This window comes from Lepidochelys olivacea, assembly GCF_965140295.1.
Source record: "Lepidochelys olivacea isolate rLepOli2 genome assembly, chromosome: 7".
NCBI lineage: Eukaryota > Metazoa > Chordata > Testudines > Cheloniidae > Lepidochelys > Lepidochelys olivacea.
In genome coordinates, this window is record NC_140417.1 from 47,003,404 (window position 1) to 47,021,626 (window position 18,223).

The window sequence follows — 18,223 nt, forward strand, 5'->3', positions numbered from 1 at the left end:
CATATACGGCTGTGTAGGGCACCCGCAAATTTGGGGCACCACTGGGACCGTAGATGCCCACTTCTCATCTTGCCAGGGGGTGCTCCCACACACCCAGCACGTGCTGCAGTCTCCTTACTAGGCAGAGCTGTTTTCACAGAGCCAAATGCGCTGGCATAGGGGCACCAGTTTAATAATACTGCATAGGGTCCCATAAATCCTCAGGACGGCCCTGAGGTTACACCTGTATAACTGTAAACTATCAATGCTGCAGTAGAACCTCTGTAGTTCAGACACTTACCACAGAGGGGTTCTTCCATCCCGGTAGTAAATCTACCTCTCCGAGAGGCGGCACCAAGGTCGACAAAAGAATTCTTCCTACAACCTAGTGGTGTCTACGTCTGGGCTTTGGTCAGTTTAACTGCATCACATGGTGTGAATTTTTTCCCAGCATTAAGCAAACTCTGTAGTGTAGACCAGTCTTGTAGGACCATTCCTAGGGCCACTTCCCATCCCTCTGGCAATGTGAAGGTTCCTTAAAGTGGGCAAGAATTACAGAGACACCCATTGAAAGTGGCATCAGTGTAAATGAGAATGAGCCCTGTAGTGTGTTACCTCCATGCTGCATTGGGATAAATAACTGCCAAGCTGCAGGTTTCAGAGTAACAGCCGTGTTAGTCTGTATTCGCAAAAAGAAAAGGAGTACTTGTGGCACCTTAGAGACTAACCAATTTATTTGAGCATAAGCTTTCGTGAGCATGTAGCTCACGAAAGCTTATGCTCAAATAAATTGGTTAGTCTCTAAGGTGCCACAAGTATTCCTTTTCTTTTTGCCAAGCTGCAGAGCACCGGGGGCTTGAACTTCTGAACAGATGGCCTAATTTTCAGAGGCTGCATGCACTCCACTGCCTCACTGAAGTCTCAGCCTCTCTAATGATTGGGCCATGTTTATTCTGGTGCCCAGCTGGGGCTGCGGGTATCTGATGTTAAAATGCTTATGTTTGACTCCCTCACAGAATGGGACCATGTATGCTACCTGCCTATCCTTACCATGGGATTCAAGGACATACCCCCAATTATAAATCATTATCAAAACGTTTCAGATCTGAGTTCCTAGCTAGGACATTGGAGCTGATTAAAACAGGAAGGAAATCTAAACTTTACTTTCCCTGGCAATGCTGTTTGTTTAGTATTTGCACTTCACCAGGTTGGTGGTTGAAACTAAGCTGGTTAGTTTCTTATTATGTTTTGAATCAGTTTCACTTTGGATTTCTCCTACACTAGCACAAGACTGCAGTTGTGTTCCGTTTTCTAGCCTTGTTGGGGAAGTTTTTGCTATCAGAAGAATATATTCAATGTCATGAGAGGGGGGGAACATCCTCAAATATGAGATTTTTTTTTCATATTAAGGTTTGTAAATATCTGCATACTCAATGCCTGCAAGAAACTAAATGACTCAGTCATCTACTGGTTTGTTTCATTTTCTGGTGAGTTGTTTTTGTAGAGGAAAGGCTGACTGTTTGGAAGGATGGACATATGGATGCTGGAATAGAAGCAAGGGATTATTAAATTGAGAGATGAGGTGGCCAAATGGTGGAATGTTGACAAAGAGAAAGGGATTTAAGGAGTGGGTAATTTATAGTGCTTGGGAGGGGGAAAGGCAATGTTGCCAGCTGTTAGGTTTTTACGCAAGTCTTGTTGTATGTGGTGTTTTTTCTTAGAGCTTCAGATCCTGGAGTCATGGGGTTATGAGAGAATCTCAGTTTTCATCTAAATTTTAAAAAAGTAAGTTTCTAGCCCTGGGCTGTGGAGTAAAGCTTGAAAATGTGATCTGTGTGCGCTTGGAAGGCAAAGAAAAAGACCCCAACTTTTTTGTAGTTCTCGTGATTTTTAACTCAATCTCGTGATGTTGCTCACGATTTTTGAACACTTGGGGTTGGCGGTGGTGGAAATGTAACAAGATGTGCCCCTATGAACAACTTGACCACAGTGTGTATGTCGTAGCCGGTTCCCCAGGCCCTTCCCCTGCCTTGTTCTTTGTACTCCAAGCTGTATGCTCTTTGGGGGAGAGGGTCTCTCCACCTCTGTTTGTAAAATGCCTCCTTAGCACATTGACTTCAGCTGAAGTGGTGAGTTGTCAGCACCTGTGAAAACTACCCAGGCCCCACGTATCTTGTATTGGACACCCCAAAATGGAGGCATCCCCGGCCAGAGGCTCCTTTTGGAAAATGGTGGCTCTAGTCACTTGCACAAGATGATGAGAGTCAATGGCAAAGCTGGGCTAGTGGAAGGATGGTCCAGTAGTTAGGGCCCTAGCCAGCCACTTGGAAGACCTACGTTCAATTCCCTGCTCTGCCACAGATGTCCTGGATGACCTCAGGCAAGTCACTTAGTGTCTCTGTGACTCAGTTTCTCAGTTGTAAAATGGAGATAACAGCCTGGCCCTGCCTCACAGGGCCCAAGGCCAGAAAGAATGTGAGGTGTTCAGAGACTGCAGTGAGGGGGGCCATACTAAATAGCTTAGACAGAAGCTTTCCCCTTTCTTTGATACCCGCACTGTGCTGCTCCCTGAGTGAGCGGGATATCCACCTGTTGCTAGGATGGGTGAGTGTAAAACCCAACCCAGACAGACAAGCTAGTGGACGGAGCAGCATTAGCTATCTTTTTGTTGCCCCTTAGTATAGCGCTTGGGGCTGAATTAGCAGCCCGGGAGTGATCCACAAGACAGGGGCAGCATGGGCGCTGGCCATAAAACCTGCTTCCTGCAAGCCACTAGATCCCTGCCCTTGCCGCACCCGTTCTAGGCATGAGTGGGTAGGTCAGGCCTTGGGATCCTTTCAGTCTCTTGGCAGCCATGGTCAGCACAGGATGAGCTTCCAGGGGGAAATCGGCCGACACCTCCTCCCTCTCCCTCCTCCCCCCACCCCCCAGGCTCATTGTTTTTACCCTGCTGTCTCCTTCCTTTTCAAGGAAGAAATGTGTCCTCTTGGGCCTGCGGGAGGGAAGGCAGGCTGCTGCCGGGTTGCGGGTTGGCTGATGGGGCAATACTGGAGGAGAGCAGGGAAGAAATCTGCCTTTCCTCGCACTCCTCCCCCCGCCACGGACCGAATCCGTCTCCGGTGTAACTGTGCAGGATTCCGTGGCGTCCCCGCGGGGCCTGACTAACCCCGCTGCCTCTGCCAGCTCGGTAGGGGAGAGAGCACAGAAGCCGCAGAGAATTCAATCCCAGAGAGCGGCAGCTGCTGGGGAAGTCCTTGGGAAGGCGGGTCTCCCCCATCTCTTGCTCTGTGGCAGTCCCTCGCCTTGCAAGGAGCTGGGTGGAGCCCTGCCTGTATAAAACTTCCCAGTAGACGCCTTGGAGCCAGCCGCTGGTGGCAGGCGGGCTGGGGAAGGCTGCACGAGCGCATATTGGCCAGCTGGGCTTTTTGCAGCCGTCTCTCCCTGGACGGCGTTGCGGGGGGGGGGAGTCGGCAAGGAATCCCATTGAGTTCCAGGCCAGGGGGGCCTCGAAAGGAAGAGCCCAGCAGCACGTGAGCATGGAGCGGAGCTGCCTCTCCCAGCTCCTGGCAAGCTGGTGGCTCTTTTGGAATCTCTTCGCCAGCTGCCAAGGCACCAAGGGGAGCGTGCCCAGACTCCGCCTGTCTTATAAAGGTAATTCGCAGGGGTGGTGTCGGCACGATGGTCCCAGGATATTAGAGAGACGAGGTGGGCCAGGCACTCTCTTCCCCAGGTCCGAAGAAGAGCGCCATGTAAGCTCGACAGCTTGTCTCTCTCACCAGCAGAGGTTGGTTCAATATGGGATATTACCTCCCCCCGCCTTGTCTCCCTTGCAAAGGTAATACTGCTTACGGAGCTGTATTGAGGGGAGCTGCTGCATGCTCTCTCTCTGGGGATGGTGGTGAGGATCTAAAGCTGAAAGCCGCACCAGGCTGCCCCCTGGCTCTCCTCCCACTTTTGACTTGGCACTTGCTGGCTTCATGTGCTTATGCCTGGGTCTGAACAAGTGCTGGGGCATGCGCTGACCTGATCGGAGCGATCTCCAGCGCCTTGGGGATAGGGAGGAGGTGTTGGTGGATGGGGAGGGGGGGATTTCGGGCTCCTGCAGGAAATAATGCCAGCTGGATGTGGGGATGGGTTTGTGCGGCAATGAAGGTGCAGGGAGGTGATAATGAACAACTGGGCAGGTGTGAGGTGGTGTGGGTTTGAGCAAGGGTGTACATTTCACTGTGGTGTCCCCTGGCTCTCCTAACCCCATCTCAGCCCAATTACACTGAGATCTTTTGAGGGCAGAGTGAGAGTGTTGGCAATTAACTCCTTCACTCCTCCCTCTGGGTGTACACTATGCCTGACAAATTAGCCCCCTCGACCCTGTGGTTGTACCGGTGTGTAAACTGCATGCGTGTATTCAAACTCTCGGCGCCCTGTGGAACTGCAGAGCATCCTGTGGGAGTCTGACACATGGCACTTACTGGGTTAGTTACAGCGGGGTATGTGTGTTGGGGAGTGTTAAGATTTATAAATGGTCTGCCCTGTTTGCCCTCACTGCCCCCGGGGGTCTGCTGCCCCTCTTGTGGTTGGAATGGGAACAAGAAGCGAGTTCCTGCAATGACTGAGGGGTGGTGAACCCTTCCCCGACATGCTGGGAAATGTCATTCTCTCATTTCGTAGCGGTGGGCAGTGGCTCAAACAGGGCGGGCAGTGGCCCCACCTGCCTCCAGGCACTGCCAGGCTTTGCTTGCCCCCAGACTGCACAGGGGTCTATCTCAATGGCTAACCTAGCAGCCATAGGCCAACTGAGATTGTAGCCATCTGTGAGGAGAGTGTCTGCTACCCTGCACGTCTGTGTTACCTGTGAGACTCCCTCTCTCTGGTGTGCCCTGCTGGGATGGAATGGTGCCCGGGTCAGGATTAATGCCTAAATGAAGGGATCCTGATTTGAAACGATCCCCCAACCTGGCTAACATGAGTGCTACCAGCCTTGGTCCCTCGTCCTTCTTCATCCCCAGGGTGAGACTATGCGTGTGGTGGGTCCCTGGGGGACCCACAGTGCAGTGATCAGTTTGCAAGGCTGCATGCAGGTAATGGGACCGTGGGTAACTGGAGGATTTGGGGCTGTTCCTGTCCTGCATGGGTGCGGGAACACCTTGAAATTGAGAGCAGGAGCTTGGTGTAAAAGGGGAGCTGACGGCTTTCAGGGCATGTCTGTATTGCATGCAGCACTTGTAGATACTCCAGCTAGCTTTGATCCAGCTTGCTCCAGTAACAATAGCAGTGAAGCTGTGGCCACGGACACAGCCAGTGTCTTGGGCTGTGCTGGAGCGGCTTCACTGCTATTGTTACTCAAGCTAACTTTGATCTTGATCAAAGTTAGCTGGGCTATATCTCCATGTGCTGCAGTCTTGCCTCCCATTGAAGTGTAGACATGTATCCTCTGTGCCCTGTCTGCAGCCAGCACCCCCTTGTGACCAGTGTCTGGTACTGCAGCCAGAGCAGCCGGGTTCTCAGCATTCTGCCCAGAGAAGGCTCTTTCTAACGCACGTGCTGTGTGCCAGCCCCACTCCAGAAGGAGCAGGAGGAATGTTGCTCACTGGACTGGCAGGTGCGAGCGACCTTCCTGGAGCTCCTTGCCCCAGCGCTGGGTACGTGTGAGAATGGCATGCAAGGCTGGCACCTTGTCGTTAGCCAGCATTCCCCTGTATCGCCCGATGCTTCCCTGGGATGTGCAGCGGCTTGATTCACACCCCTTGTGCGACACTGGGAAACTGCCAAGGGTGGGCTCTCTCTGGCCATCAGAGATGCTTCTTCCTTTTGCTGCAGCTGGAAACACCTCAGGAATGGCCTTTGCCATGGAGTTTTGCAGGCTTGTGTTGATTGGAGCTAGGAGCGGGACAGAGGCAAAACAGCTGGGGTTGGAGTTGCAGCTGGAGGGTTAGGCTGGCTTTTATTTTTCCCCTTTTCTGGGCCTGCTCCTAGTAAGTCAAACTCCCATTGACTCTGGTATGAGCAGACACAGGCTTGGGGTCGTGGGCACTTGGGGGCATGTGGTACCGCTGAAGAGGCACTGTCTGTGGCCAGTGCCGATGGGGGACTCTGGTTGGGGACTGCAGATCAAATTGCATTAGATGGGAGATTTCTGATATTGTGGCTAGCCAATATAGTCCCTCCCTCCTGGCCTCCCAACCCTCAAAAAGACAGGGAGGGGTAGGATTCGGGAAAGTCCAGCTGGGAGAGTGGTGGAAACAGAAGAGCTGGCTCGAGTCTCTTGCGGGTTTGCTGCACACTGCCCCAGAGGACGGATGTCAGGGTGGCTGTGACCCAAGTCGCTGTGGATCTGGTGGCTAACGGCCCACAGAGCTGGGGAAAGTGATTCTGCTGTTTACAGCAACTTGCTTCCTTGTAGATCTGGACTCGGTGGGGAGGCTGACTTGGCCTTTGGCTCAGAGCTCCTCTGTCCAGGGTGGAATGTCAAGGCTCTCTCTCCTTAGGTGGCCACTTGCATAGATGTGAGCTACAGGCGGAAGAAGGAGAGGTTCCCCTGAAAACCATGAATGGCTCAGTTTGTGGCGGGAGCGGAGGGAAGGATGTGGAACTGCTCAGGGGTGGCTGCCCTGCTCTGCTCCTCTGAATCCCAGTGGCAGTAAAGCACTAAGCCAGGAACGTTGCCTTACTCCATATACTGGGCCATGCATACCTGGTCTGGGGTAGGCCAGGGGAGGTGGAGACCAGAATTATCCTACTCTGAACCTAGTCCCATACCTGCTACTTGCTTAGGGAGTGGGGAGGGAAATGGAGCACATGGAGACCCCTGTTCTGGGAAGCTGTCCTACTGGGACTCAAAGAACTGAGGGTGTTGAACTGGTTCCTGCTGTTTGAGCAGGGGACGTTGTTACCGTGCACATGGCAGCTGCCATGCCCATGTCCTGGCTGACACCAGTCAGTGTCTGGGTCTTGTGCAGTACTGTCCCATGGGAGGATAGCTCTTCCTGAGCCCGGCTGTTAAACAGCGTATGTCCTTAAGCCTGAGAAATCAGAGCAGTGTGGCCTAGTGGATGGAGCACTGAACTGGGATGCAGGAGCCCTGAGTTCTATTTCTGGCTCTGTCACTGGCATGCTGTGTCTCTGTCACTGGCGTGCTTTGGCTAAGTCACATGACCTCCCTGTGCCTCAGTTTCCCATCTGTAAAATGGGGATAATGAGTCTGACCTCCTTTGTGAAGTGCTGAGAGATCTGCTGATGAAAAGTGCTAGATGTGAGCTAGGGATTATAATTGTATCTGAGCAACTTTATTTGCTGGGTAACATTTTCAAAAAGTGCCTGAGTGCATGAGTCATTTTGAAAATGAGACCTATGCTCCTAAGTCACTTGAAAATGATACCCATTTCTTAGGCATAGGAGCATCTTCTCCTTTACTGCAGCTTAACTCAATAATTTCCTGCAGCTGTGAGTTCCACAAGTTAAATGTGTTGCATTTAAAAACAATCTTTTTCTCCCTCCCCCTTTAAATGTACTACCTTTGAAATGTATCTAGTTACTAATTAACCTTACCTTTGAAATGTATCCCTAATTAACCTTCCTGTACTGGTCCCCGCCCCAGAGAATTTGCAGTCTAAAAGACAAACCATCTGGCACTGAAGGGGATCTATGATAGAAGGATGTAGGCAAATCTTAGCCATTCAGGAGCAGCAATCTCAGCTCCCCACCTGCCAAATGATTATCAGCTGGCAGCTTTCTCTGTGGATCAAGGCAGAGGGGAGTTTCCAGGGGGGCCTTGAAGGAGGATAAGTTGTTGGCTTTCAGGATTTTTGCCTGGGAGCTTTTCCCACACAGAAGGGTAGGTGGGAGTAATGGGCTGGCTTTCTCTGTGCTGCCTTCGTCATTGCTTTATGAGGAGTGCTGCGTGGGGAAATCTGCCAGGGTGACCGTGAGAATCTCCTGCTTAAAAAATAAACTCCAGCGCGGAAAGATTAGCTGTCTAAAAATAGACTACAAGGGAAAGGAAGCTGGGAGGGCTAGAGGTGCGAGGGAGGCCGCAGTGGCGTCCTAGGCAGACTGGAGGTGAGGCTGTTTTGGCTTCGCTGCTTTGAAGGAAGGCAAATCAAACAGCCCCTTTAGTGTGGAAAGTGACACATTGTGGTCTGTGCAGCACGTCTTGCTGTGGGATCCTGCCCAGACTTCCCTGCTGCTCGGCACTTCAGGGGTGCGCCCCATGGCTCCCGCCACCCCTATTCGCCACCCTGCTTGGGGGTGTTTCTGGTTCCACATAGAGGTGAAAGGCAGGTGGCTCCAGAGCTCTGGGGTGGGGGGTCTGGCTACCTTCCAGGGAAAGGCTGCTGTGCGGGGTACATGCTAAAGGGTGGAGGTGAGCAGGGCTGTCAGCCAGTGGGAGACAAAGCAGGTTTATGTCAGGGACGGGGCAGGGGAGGCTCTGGGAGGGAGTGCCCGGCAGTGTGTATGGGGGGGATGCTGGCTGGTAGCTACAAAGGGCAGGAAGCGTTTGAGCCTCTCCTTTCTAGAGGCAGTTGAACTCTCCTCTCCTACTTGGCTGTGAACGTGTCAGGCCAGTCTTAACCCTGGTGTAACTGCTGAACTCAGAGGAGTTACCCCAGGGCTGGAGCTGGCTCATGTGCAATGAGGTTGAACACGAGCCACCTTGCTTCCCCATCCCCAAGGGGCTAATCCACTCAGCTGTGAGCCAGCCAAATAGTTCCTGAACTTGAGCGTGTTGTCAGGCCATCCTACTGCAGAGAGTTCCCACCGTATCTCCTGCTTCCAGCAGGGAGCCATGCCATTGTACAGGATGGACACACGGACGCTGCTGGCATGCTGGCCCAACGCTGCATGGTTCCCAGGTCTCAGCCAGTCACCTGGGGCCGAACTCTTGGTTACACCCGTTGGCTTTAAGGAGCCTGCACTGGTGTGAGTGGGAGGGGAATGTGGCTCTGGGGAATGAGGAGGCTGCAAGGTAGCACCCTGCCTTTCTCTCTGGAGTGGGGTTCATGGGACTTAGGGGACTCGCGTAGGGATAAATGGGTGTGACCCTCCGAATGGGGGGCTCCGGTCCCAGAGCTGATGGGCTGTTCCTGAACACGTGGCAGATCGACTGAGCTCGGTTTCTCTCGCTGGGGCTGCCTGGACTGTCTCTCTCAGCCTCCCTCCAGGTGCTTTGGCTCTTTTGCATCTTGTGCCCCGGGCTGCTTCAAGGACAGAGAGCCAAGCAGCCAAAGCACAGGCCAGCGCACCCGGGGTTGGTTCTCATGGGATTTCAGGCTGGTGCTGTTGACAATCCTGCCCCAGAGCAGCTGTCGCTGATAAATGCTCCCAGGGGATGGAGCTGGCCTAAGCCAGTTAGAAGATCCACTGGGAGAGGACAAAGTGTGAGCCCAGTGAGAGGAGAACCATCAGAACTGGGCACCACTGTCCACCTGGGGTGGACTGAGTGCAGCACCTGTGTGGTGGGGACCTGAATTGGATTTCCATTTCCTAATGGAGAGGACTCTGTGTAGGGAGAAAACGAGCTGGAATCCTGTGCCCGCCTGGAGTGGACTCTGGATACATCCCGTAAGAGGAGGGGAAGAACCTGGACTGGATTCCTGTGATCGCTTGCAAAGGAATGTGGCTCCTGGCCCGTCCCACCGGCCTGTGGTTGCTAGCGCAACGATGTATCCCCTTGATTTATGTGCACAACATGCTGCAGCTCGTCAGTCAGAAACAGACCCACAAAAAACAAACTGTCCTTGATTTGATGCCCGCAGAGCCTGGGAACCTCCCGCTTGGCAAAGACCCCAGCAGGGCAGCTCCCAGAGCCCGGCACCTCCTGGATGGGGAGGGTGCTGCAGAAATGTGCAGGGGAGTTTGGAAGAGTGTTGCCCTGGAAATTCCAAGGGCTGTATCCCTGTGCTTTGTAATTGCAAGCAGCATGCTGCTAGGAAGAGAGCAGCTCCTACGGAGCACAAATGCTCTTTGGCCTGGGGGTGGGGGGGGCGAACCTCTTGCCCGGACCCAGTGCAGCTGGCAAAAGAAGGAGACTCTTGGGCAGGGTGGCATGAACCAGCTGGCTCCAGCGCCATCGTCACTTCCCCACCCACCCTGGCAGGAAATACTGGAGCGGGTTTGGAGCCCTGCAATTATTGGTGCTTTGGACGCCTTTCCTCCTGCCTGGGGATGTGCTCGGAGCTTTCCCGCAGCTCTCCGCAGGGAGCCGTTGGTTGTAAAGCAGGACGGCTGTTGCTGTCGCCAGCTGTGCGTACACATGTTGTATTGTGCCTGCTTGTCCCCTGGCTGGTTGAAGTGGGGCCCCCTGTAGTGCTATGCTCACTGGCAACCCCTGCTGGGGAGGGCAGAGCGGATCAGCTGCAGGCCTGCTCCATCGCAGCTCTCAGTAGCTAAACAGCCCCTCGACTCCCAGTCTATTATGTGGGCCATATTGCCTCCTCCCCATGGCTGCAGTGACCCCTGCTGGCAAGCATTACCAACAGTGGGCCCTCTCCATTGCTGAACTCGGCTAATCCACCACTCTGGTCCACCTGGGTCTAAAACAGATCTGATGGGATTTATTTCCCCTTTCTTCCCTATGTTCCCCACCCCCTCTCTTTTCCCAGCTGCCCAAGCACGTTGCTCAGCCCCTGAATCTCTTTGCTTTGCAATGATGACATTAGAGAATCCAGAAGTGAACCAGAACAACTCTAGTACTGCAGTGAGGGTTGAGACTCGCTGTTTAACAGTTGGTTTTTCTAGACACTCTCAAATCCCCACCCTGATGTAGATTGCTCTGCAGATTGCCCTGCCTAGTCATGGCCCTGCCAAAGGGCACTCTTCATTGCCTCAGCTATGCAAGCCGCTCCGTTGCCAGTTGGACACGTTTGTCCATTGGAACAGCCAATTGCTGGCCCGGCCAGGATTAATCTCTACGGCTGAGCTGTGATTTTTGAGAAGCACTAATTAATGGAGCCTTCTAGTTCCCCTTGGGAAGTGGGTCAATATCATTCATGTTACCCTGGAGGAGCTGCCGTGCAGGGTGGGGAGGTGACTTGCCTGGAGTCCCACAGCAAGTCTGGCAGACAGGAAGAGATCCCAGGAGTCCTGAGTCCCAGTGCCTGGCTGGAAACATTTTCTGTAGTTAAAAGAAACTCCCATCAGGGCTGCTCTCCTGCTATTCAGGGAAGCAGCATAACTCCAGTGGCTGGCAATAGGGGGAATATAGTCTCTTCTGTGGCTAGCTGGGAGTTTCCTGCTAGGAGGCTGTGATTGGCTGGAACAGGGAGCCAGAGTAGCCTTTTCGAAGAACAGAGCCCATTGTGCAACAATCAGAGGTGATGCCAAAGCCTGCTGGAGTGCCTGGAGCCTGAATCTGGCTGGCTAGGGGGAGGGAAGGAAGCTGTCCCAGCCCTTGGTGCTGTGGAAGCAGTTAGTTCTCCCTGGTGCATGGGCTGCATGGAACAAAGCATTCACTGCACCTTCTCACTCCTCCCTGCAGCTTCCTTCCTGGGGGGGGGTGTGCCACCAACTGTGTGGCTGGGAAGGTCCTGCTTCTCCCCCACCTTCTTAAGGTGCCCCTGCCTGTTTACAGCAGGTTCATAGGGCTGGCTGGGTGCTGAGCTGCTGCTTCCTCTGGAGAGCGATAGGCTGTTGCCTCCGTGGGAAAGATGGCTGAGATTCTCAGAGCTGATGGATTCGTGCACCCCACTGAAATTTACAGGAGCTGGGCAGCGAAATCCTTCAGGCAGCATGTGCTTTCAGCATGTCAGCCTGTGCTTTCCCCCTCTGTGCCACCAGCCTTTATAGCGAGAGGCAGCATGGGCAGACCCAGGAATCCTGGGCTTCTTGCCACTCGCTTGCTGTGTAATCCTGGGTCTGAGACTGCATGGCCTACAGGAGCCAGCCCTGGCCTTGGAATCAGGAGAGCCTGAGTTCTAGTCCAGGGTTGGTTACTGACAAACTCTGCCCTGGTGCGAGCCATTTCTCCTCCCATCCTTTGCCTGTTTTTTAGGGGCCCTCCAGGTGCTACTGTAATTAGTAATGTAGTACGGTGCCTCTGTTTCCCCACCAGTGAAGTGATGAGAGCAACGCTCCCCGTGCGGATGTGAGCTTGACTTAGTTAACAGCTGGAAAGCACTCAAAATGTATAAGACCAGCTCCTCGGCTGGAGTAAATTAAGGGCTGATTGGAGATTTACGCCATCAAATGCTACACGGTGACACTGCTCTTGTTCCAACCTGTGCGTCTTGTCGTCCTGCAATAATTCAGCCAAAACCTGGGGTCCAATCCTGTGGTTCCTGCTTTGTCCTCCCCAGGCAAAGCTCCCATCAGCCCATGGGAGTTGTAGCTGAGTATGGGCTGCAGGCTTGGGCATGTAGTTATGAGGTGGTGAAGTCAGGGAATTCCAAGGGAAAGGCACTGTAGTAATGAAAACTCTGCGTGTATGCATTATTGTAGAGGGTTGAATTACATGGGGATCCCAATGCTCTGCTGCTTGTATCATGCCAGCAGAGAACTGGCCAGTCAGGGCAGAGATCTGGCTAGGAGAAAGGGGTTGGCACCTAGGCACTCCCTGCTGTCAAAGTTTCTCTCTGGAGGGGGCAGACTGACGAAGTGCATGGCTTACAGGGCCCCGTGTCCCAGTACCTTAATACTGCGTCACTCCTATAGAAGGATCTCAAAGCCTAGCAGTGTCAGTACCATTATCTTCGTTTTATAGATGGGGAAACTGAAGCATGGAGGTGCCATGACCTGCCCAAGGTCACCCAGAGAGGGCATAATAGAGCCTGGACTTAAACTCACGTTTATTGACTCCCTCTTCCATGCTGTGATTGCATCCCGTATTGCCACAGACTTGGCAAGCGGGCTCTGGCTTTGTGTTCTTTGCAGGATCAAGAGGGGCCAGAGGCTGGTTCCCAGTGAGGGAGGTACTGGGAGTGCGTGTGGTGTGAATGATGTTCCCATGGCTGGGACTGGCAAAGGGAACATCCCTCTCACCCCATGAACCTGCCATAGCTGTCCTGAGTCCTCACTGCTTCTGTCACGAGTACATGATGGGACTAAAAGGAGAGTCTTCTCACTTCCCCCAGAGTTCCATTACTGGGTTTACAATAGCCAAGTCAAACTGATAACCTGGGTATTTCTGGAGAGGAAAGAAACTCCAGGTTATTAGCAGTTCGGTGGCGTGGCCGGGGGCCTTCCCTTTGATCCCCTCCCTTCTGGAGAAAACCGGGCACGTGCTGCTCTCTGACCAGCCAGACATGAAATGAGGCTTTGTGCTCTAAAAGCAAAGAGAGGGAGCATGGGTAAGGCACAGGCCTGGGAGGCAGAGGACTGGCTACTTTTCTGGCTCAGTTGCTAACTGGTGTTATGACTCTGAGCAAGCCACGTTGCCTTCATGTTCCTTAGTTTCCCCATCTGTGTTGATATGGCCCTGTCACATGGGGTGGGGGGTGGAGCTTAATTACGAATGTTGTTAAAAGTGCTTTGAGATTCTCCAATGGAAGGCGCGAGAGACCAGCTAGGCGTTAGCATCTGCTCTGCCATTCCTCTCCTCCCCAGCAGGGCTTTGATGTTCATTTAAAGTGCAGTCCTGGGTTGTCATGCTTGGTGTCTCCTGGGGGCTCCAGAGCACATGTGTTCAGTTAAAATTTAACGAGATACCTTTATTTCCCCCAGCCCCTTGGCTCCGCCCTTCATCCTGGGATCTGAAAGTCAAGCTGGGTTCATTTCTTCTCCTGCAACATCCCCAGTAATAAAAGATTTTTAGACTAAATGCTGCCTCAGTGACACCCATGTGACATCTGTTGGTTTGGGTACTGTGCAAAACCCACCCAAGACTCTTGCTGATGCACAAGCTGGACTAGGCTAGGGCAGGCTAACAGGTGTAAGTGTGTCATTGGGAGTCCCACTGTTGACATGCTGGTTTTCACTCAAGTCCCTTTCCAGGGTAGAGCCCGCTGGAGGACCAAGCCAGGGGAGGAAGGTTTCTCCTCCCTTGTCATGGAGGTGGGGATGCTTTGATGCCAACCCCTCTCCCTTCTATCAGTGGAAGCCAGGAACGACTCCAGGGAAGAGAGGTGGGGGGTGGTGGGGTGGAGCAAGGAATGAGGTGCTGCAGAGCCAGCTTCACGAGAAGAAGGTTGCAGTGCTCTGGGTGGGGGAATGTGTGGGTGATCTCGAGCCGCTGTAGCCCTGCGATGCGTGGGGATCACAGAATCACTTGGCTTGTCAGTGTTCCCAAGGGCTGGGTTTTGTCTGGGGGGTGTCTTTGATGAGTGACTGTTCCCAAAAGTGAAATGGTTGAGAGAGGAGCTCCAGGGGAAGGACCAGAGAGACAGGGAGGGAGATGCTCAGGCTGCATCACACGGGCTCCGAATCTATGCCCCACTTCCCTGCAGTTTCCCATCCATCCTGCCAGCAGCAGCCTGCTCCATCCCGCTCACGGCCCTGCTGTTAGACAAAACAGAGGCTGTGTCAGGAGAGCTGGGCTCCTGTCACTTCTCCAAATACCGTGCAGACAAAATAACGGGGGGAGGGCTGGAAGAGGGGGGAGCATGTCAAAAGGCAAGGTGAATGGCTGGAGAAGCTGTTTGTGTTGGCTCCGCACTGTGGGATCTCTTCGCTAGCAGTGCTGGGCAATGCAGTTATGGGGTTGAGGGAAGGGCTCTTGACACAGAGTCCTGGCTCTTCCCCCTGGCTTGGTATGTGGGGGCGGTAAAGAGGGGAGTGTTAAGGGAGTTAACTCTGGAGGTCTTCTCTGTCCTGGGGGATCTGAACAGCCCTGCAAATCAATGGGAAGAAATTCACTGTGGAGCCAGTATGGTGCTGCTTCTCCCATCCCCCCATCCTGTGCATACCATAGGTGAATACTTTACACCCCCATTCCTCCCCCCCCCCGCCCAATTGCCACCCAATACTGTACCTCTCCCATCCCCCCAGCTGGCAGTACATTGTTCTGCTCAGACCTCTCCTAGGTGCAGCCCCAGGCCAGGGCGGTGGGAAGTGAAGTTCGGCAGTGCCATGCCTCCTCTCCCCTGATGAGGTGGTCTGAGGGAGCATGCCCAAATATGAAGAGGGGGCCTGAACCAGAACTTTTGAGCTAAGTTTGGGGACAATTGGCTCCAAATCCAAATGTCGGTCTTTGTGTCTAACTCTAGATGGCATCTCCAGCAACACAGCTCCCCAGCACGCCCCTGCCGCAGCCCAGCACTGCCTCCCTCCAGAGTGGTGTCTTTGTGCGATGGATCACACTGTGTCTCGCCTCCTGCAGCACGACTCCCTCTAGACCTTGTACGATTACTGTGATGGAGAGGGACTGATACCCTTTGGGTATGGCACCTTTCGAGCTGGACCTAATCCACAGAGTCCAAGATTCCAGCTAGAGTCTGGGGTGTGGAGGGTGGTAGGTCTGAGGTGTCCCTGCCGTGAGGGTGAGCGCGCCTGGGTGGATCCTCCCACTGTGGGTCACGAGAGGAGCTTTGGTTGTAGCTGATCATACCGAGGGGAAATCCATGGCTCCCCTGGAAGTTGGGGAGAAGCCCAGACTCTCTGAGGAGGTCCTCGGTCTCAGGCAGGGAGCAGGTCCCTCTCCCTTCACTCCACCCCTTTGCTCATCACAGATGCACTGGAGGATTAATGCGAATATAAAAGCTCCCAGCCTGTGGAGGAATTTGCCGGGGGAAAGTTTTCTGAAACAATACAAGAGTGAGGGGCCTTGCCAATGTTGTTCTGAGATGGGAAAATATTATTGCTGTTTTAATAACAGAAAAACACCAGGGCCCCTTCCAGGGGGCTGGAGGAACCAGAAGACCTCTGAGGCCAGGTCCATAGTGGGGAAGGGCTTGGCAGGGCAGCCAGGTATGATGGTGCGGTGGGGAACAGCAGCAAGGTGAGTTGGGTAGCTGGGGGAACCTTGAGCCGTGCCTGGCAACTAGTTAGCCAGTGACCACACATGTAAGGCCCAGTCCTGCCTCTGTTGAACTCGATGGAGTTTTGTTGCACCAGGTGCCCAGCATGGATGTGACTTTGGGGCTGGATTTTTCCCTGGGGGAATGGCTCGTATCTGAGTGTGTGTAGGAGAGTGCGTGCGGCCCGTGGGTCTGCCCATTGGGCATCGGTGTTGATGCTGCTCGTCCAGCCAGTGGCTGGATAGTGGATTCCCACCCCTGTCCTAGGCGGCAGCATGGCTTGCTGTATGCGTGCATCCTGTTGATTTGCACAGCCAAGTTCCTGCCCTGGGAATCTCCTGGCCAGGAGCTGTGCCAGTCTCTGTGGCTCTTTGAAGACCTGTCAGCAACCACAGGGAGGGAAATCCTGTTGGGCTGAGGAAATTGCAGGGCTATAACTGTGCCCTTTGCAACAAATGGAAAAGCAAATCTAAGCTGGGAGTCTAGCGCTGCTTTGAGATTCAGCACGATGTTGGGCAAGCCTGCAGCTGTTTGTCCCTGCCCCTGTCAGCAGGTGGTGCTGTGCCAAAGAGGAAGCAAAGACCCCTGCTCTGGTGGGGTTAGGTTTCAGGCACCTGCAGAACTCCGCGACTGGCACAGAAGAGTGCGGCGTGTTGGCCAGGCTATCTGTAGTCGACGGAGCCAGCACCTGGCTCTGGGGATGCTAGGGTAGTTCGCTTTCCCTGCCCAGGCCGTATCCCTGGAAGAGAGCACGTCCATCCAGGGTGCATCTGAGGAGGAGGTGGTGGCGTGGGTGGTGTAGAGAAGAAGGGGCCCGTGTGTGATCAGACGGGGCAAGCAGAAGGACTCAAGTAGCCCTTGTGAGAAGGGGAAGGATGCTGGTTTGGAAGGGAGCAGAGTGTTATGTTTTCCATGCATAACACAGCAGCCGTCTGCGAGCCTTTCAGCTTGAAGCACTACTATTCCGTACCGCAGTACTATAACCAGGGCTCCATGCTGCCAAGTGCTGCACAAACCTATCCCTGGCCCAGAGAACTCACACCCTAAATAGGAAGAGGAAAGAGAAGCAACTTACCAGCAGGCCAGGGGAAAGTTGGGACTAGAAACCCAGGTTTCCTGAGTTGCTGGCTGGTGCACTACCCACTAGACCAGGTTGCCTCTCCATAAAATACCATTTAGTTTAGGTTAAGGGAAAGACCAAAGAAGTCTCCTTAAGAGAGCACAGTGTGTGTGTCTCCTCCATAGAACGTGCTGCATTAGCTCAGCACCAACATATGGTAAAGAAGTGTAAAGGTATAATGCTGAGATCTTCCTGGCTCCCTCCATCCACCACTGTGGGAAACTTCCTGGCTGAGTGACGGAAACTCCACAGCTGGCATTACACGGAGAATGGGGGGAGGGTGCATCTGTGGTGGCAAGTGGATTTGGCCTCCGTTGGCTGATGTCCCTGGTTGTTCGGTACTGAGGTTGGGTAGTGAAGCATATAACTCTAAGCTTTGTTTGTGTGGCTGCACTGTAGGGGTATCTGAACAGCCCTGGCTGGACCCTCGTTCTCCCCATACCTTGTGTTGCGTACTCAAGCACAGAGCGGGCGTGATCACCACGGGCGCGTTCAGCACCTACTCTGCACTGGTGTAAATGGCTGTGCGGGGGGGGGGGGGGGAGAGCAACAAGGATCAGGGCCCAGGTTGGAACTAGAAATTGTAGGGGCTCCAGCAATGAGGGAGGGGAGAGAGCCAACTGTTTTCCTTCTCCGGCTGGGTCTGGGTTGAAGTTTGGCTGCAGATCTAGGGGTGGGTGATTTGGCTGCAGATCTAGGGGTGTTGAGTGATGGGATCCCTGATTCCCCAGCACAACTGGCTCCCAAACATGGGATCCAAAGAGGCTTCAGAGGCTGGGCCTGAGCTGCAGCGTTACCGACGGCTTGGTGGGTAGGATCTGCCAACGTGCAGAGAGGGGCCAGCCATGTAGCTCTGATCCAGAGCCAAAACTCCCCCTGGGCTGGTGGTCTGAGCATGACCAGGAAGGAACCTACCAGCAACTCATCCCCCACCCCTTTCATATATGCATGTCCTGACCTCCATGGGAATGAGAAGGGAGAGCAGGGGTCTGTCTGCCTTATACAGCAGCTGCACTAAGATCCTGGCTCGGCTCCCCTGCCCTCCCCGATAATCCTCAAACAGGGACTCTGTGGCAGAGGAGACAGGAGCAGGGGAGGGCGTGGGCAGGCTGGGGTCAGGTGTGGGTGCTTAAAACCAGCTGTCCGGGAAAGGACAACAGTGCGAGGGTTGTGCCCTGGAGACATCTCTGCGGGTTTCCTTTCCTGGCACTGGGCATTGCCAGAGTGACGGGCTAGGTCT

At 53.8% G+C, this 18,223-nt stretch overlaps 1 protein-coding gene across 1 annotated transcript in view; it reads left to right on the forward strand.

Moving 5' to 3' along the window:
• Window positions 1-3,255: 3,255 nt before the first annotated feature.
• SEMA3G (semaphorin 3G) overlaps window positions 3,256-18,223 on the forward strand; it is a 66,715-nt gene continuing 51,747 nt past the window's right edge. The window contains exon 1 of the mRNA XM_084633894.1: window positions 3,256-3,630. Coding sequence (XP_084490020.1) covers window positions 3,516-3,630 — 115 coding nt within the window. The 5' untranslated portion in view covers window positions 3,256-3,515. The remainder of the gene's footprint in view (window positions 3,631-18,223) is intronic.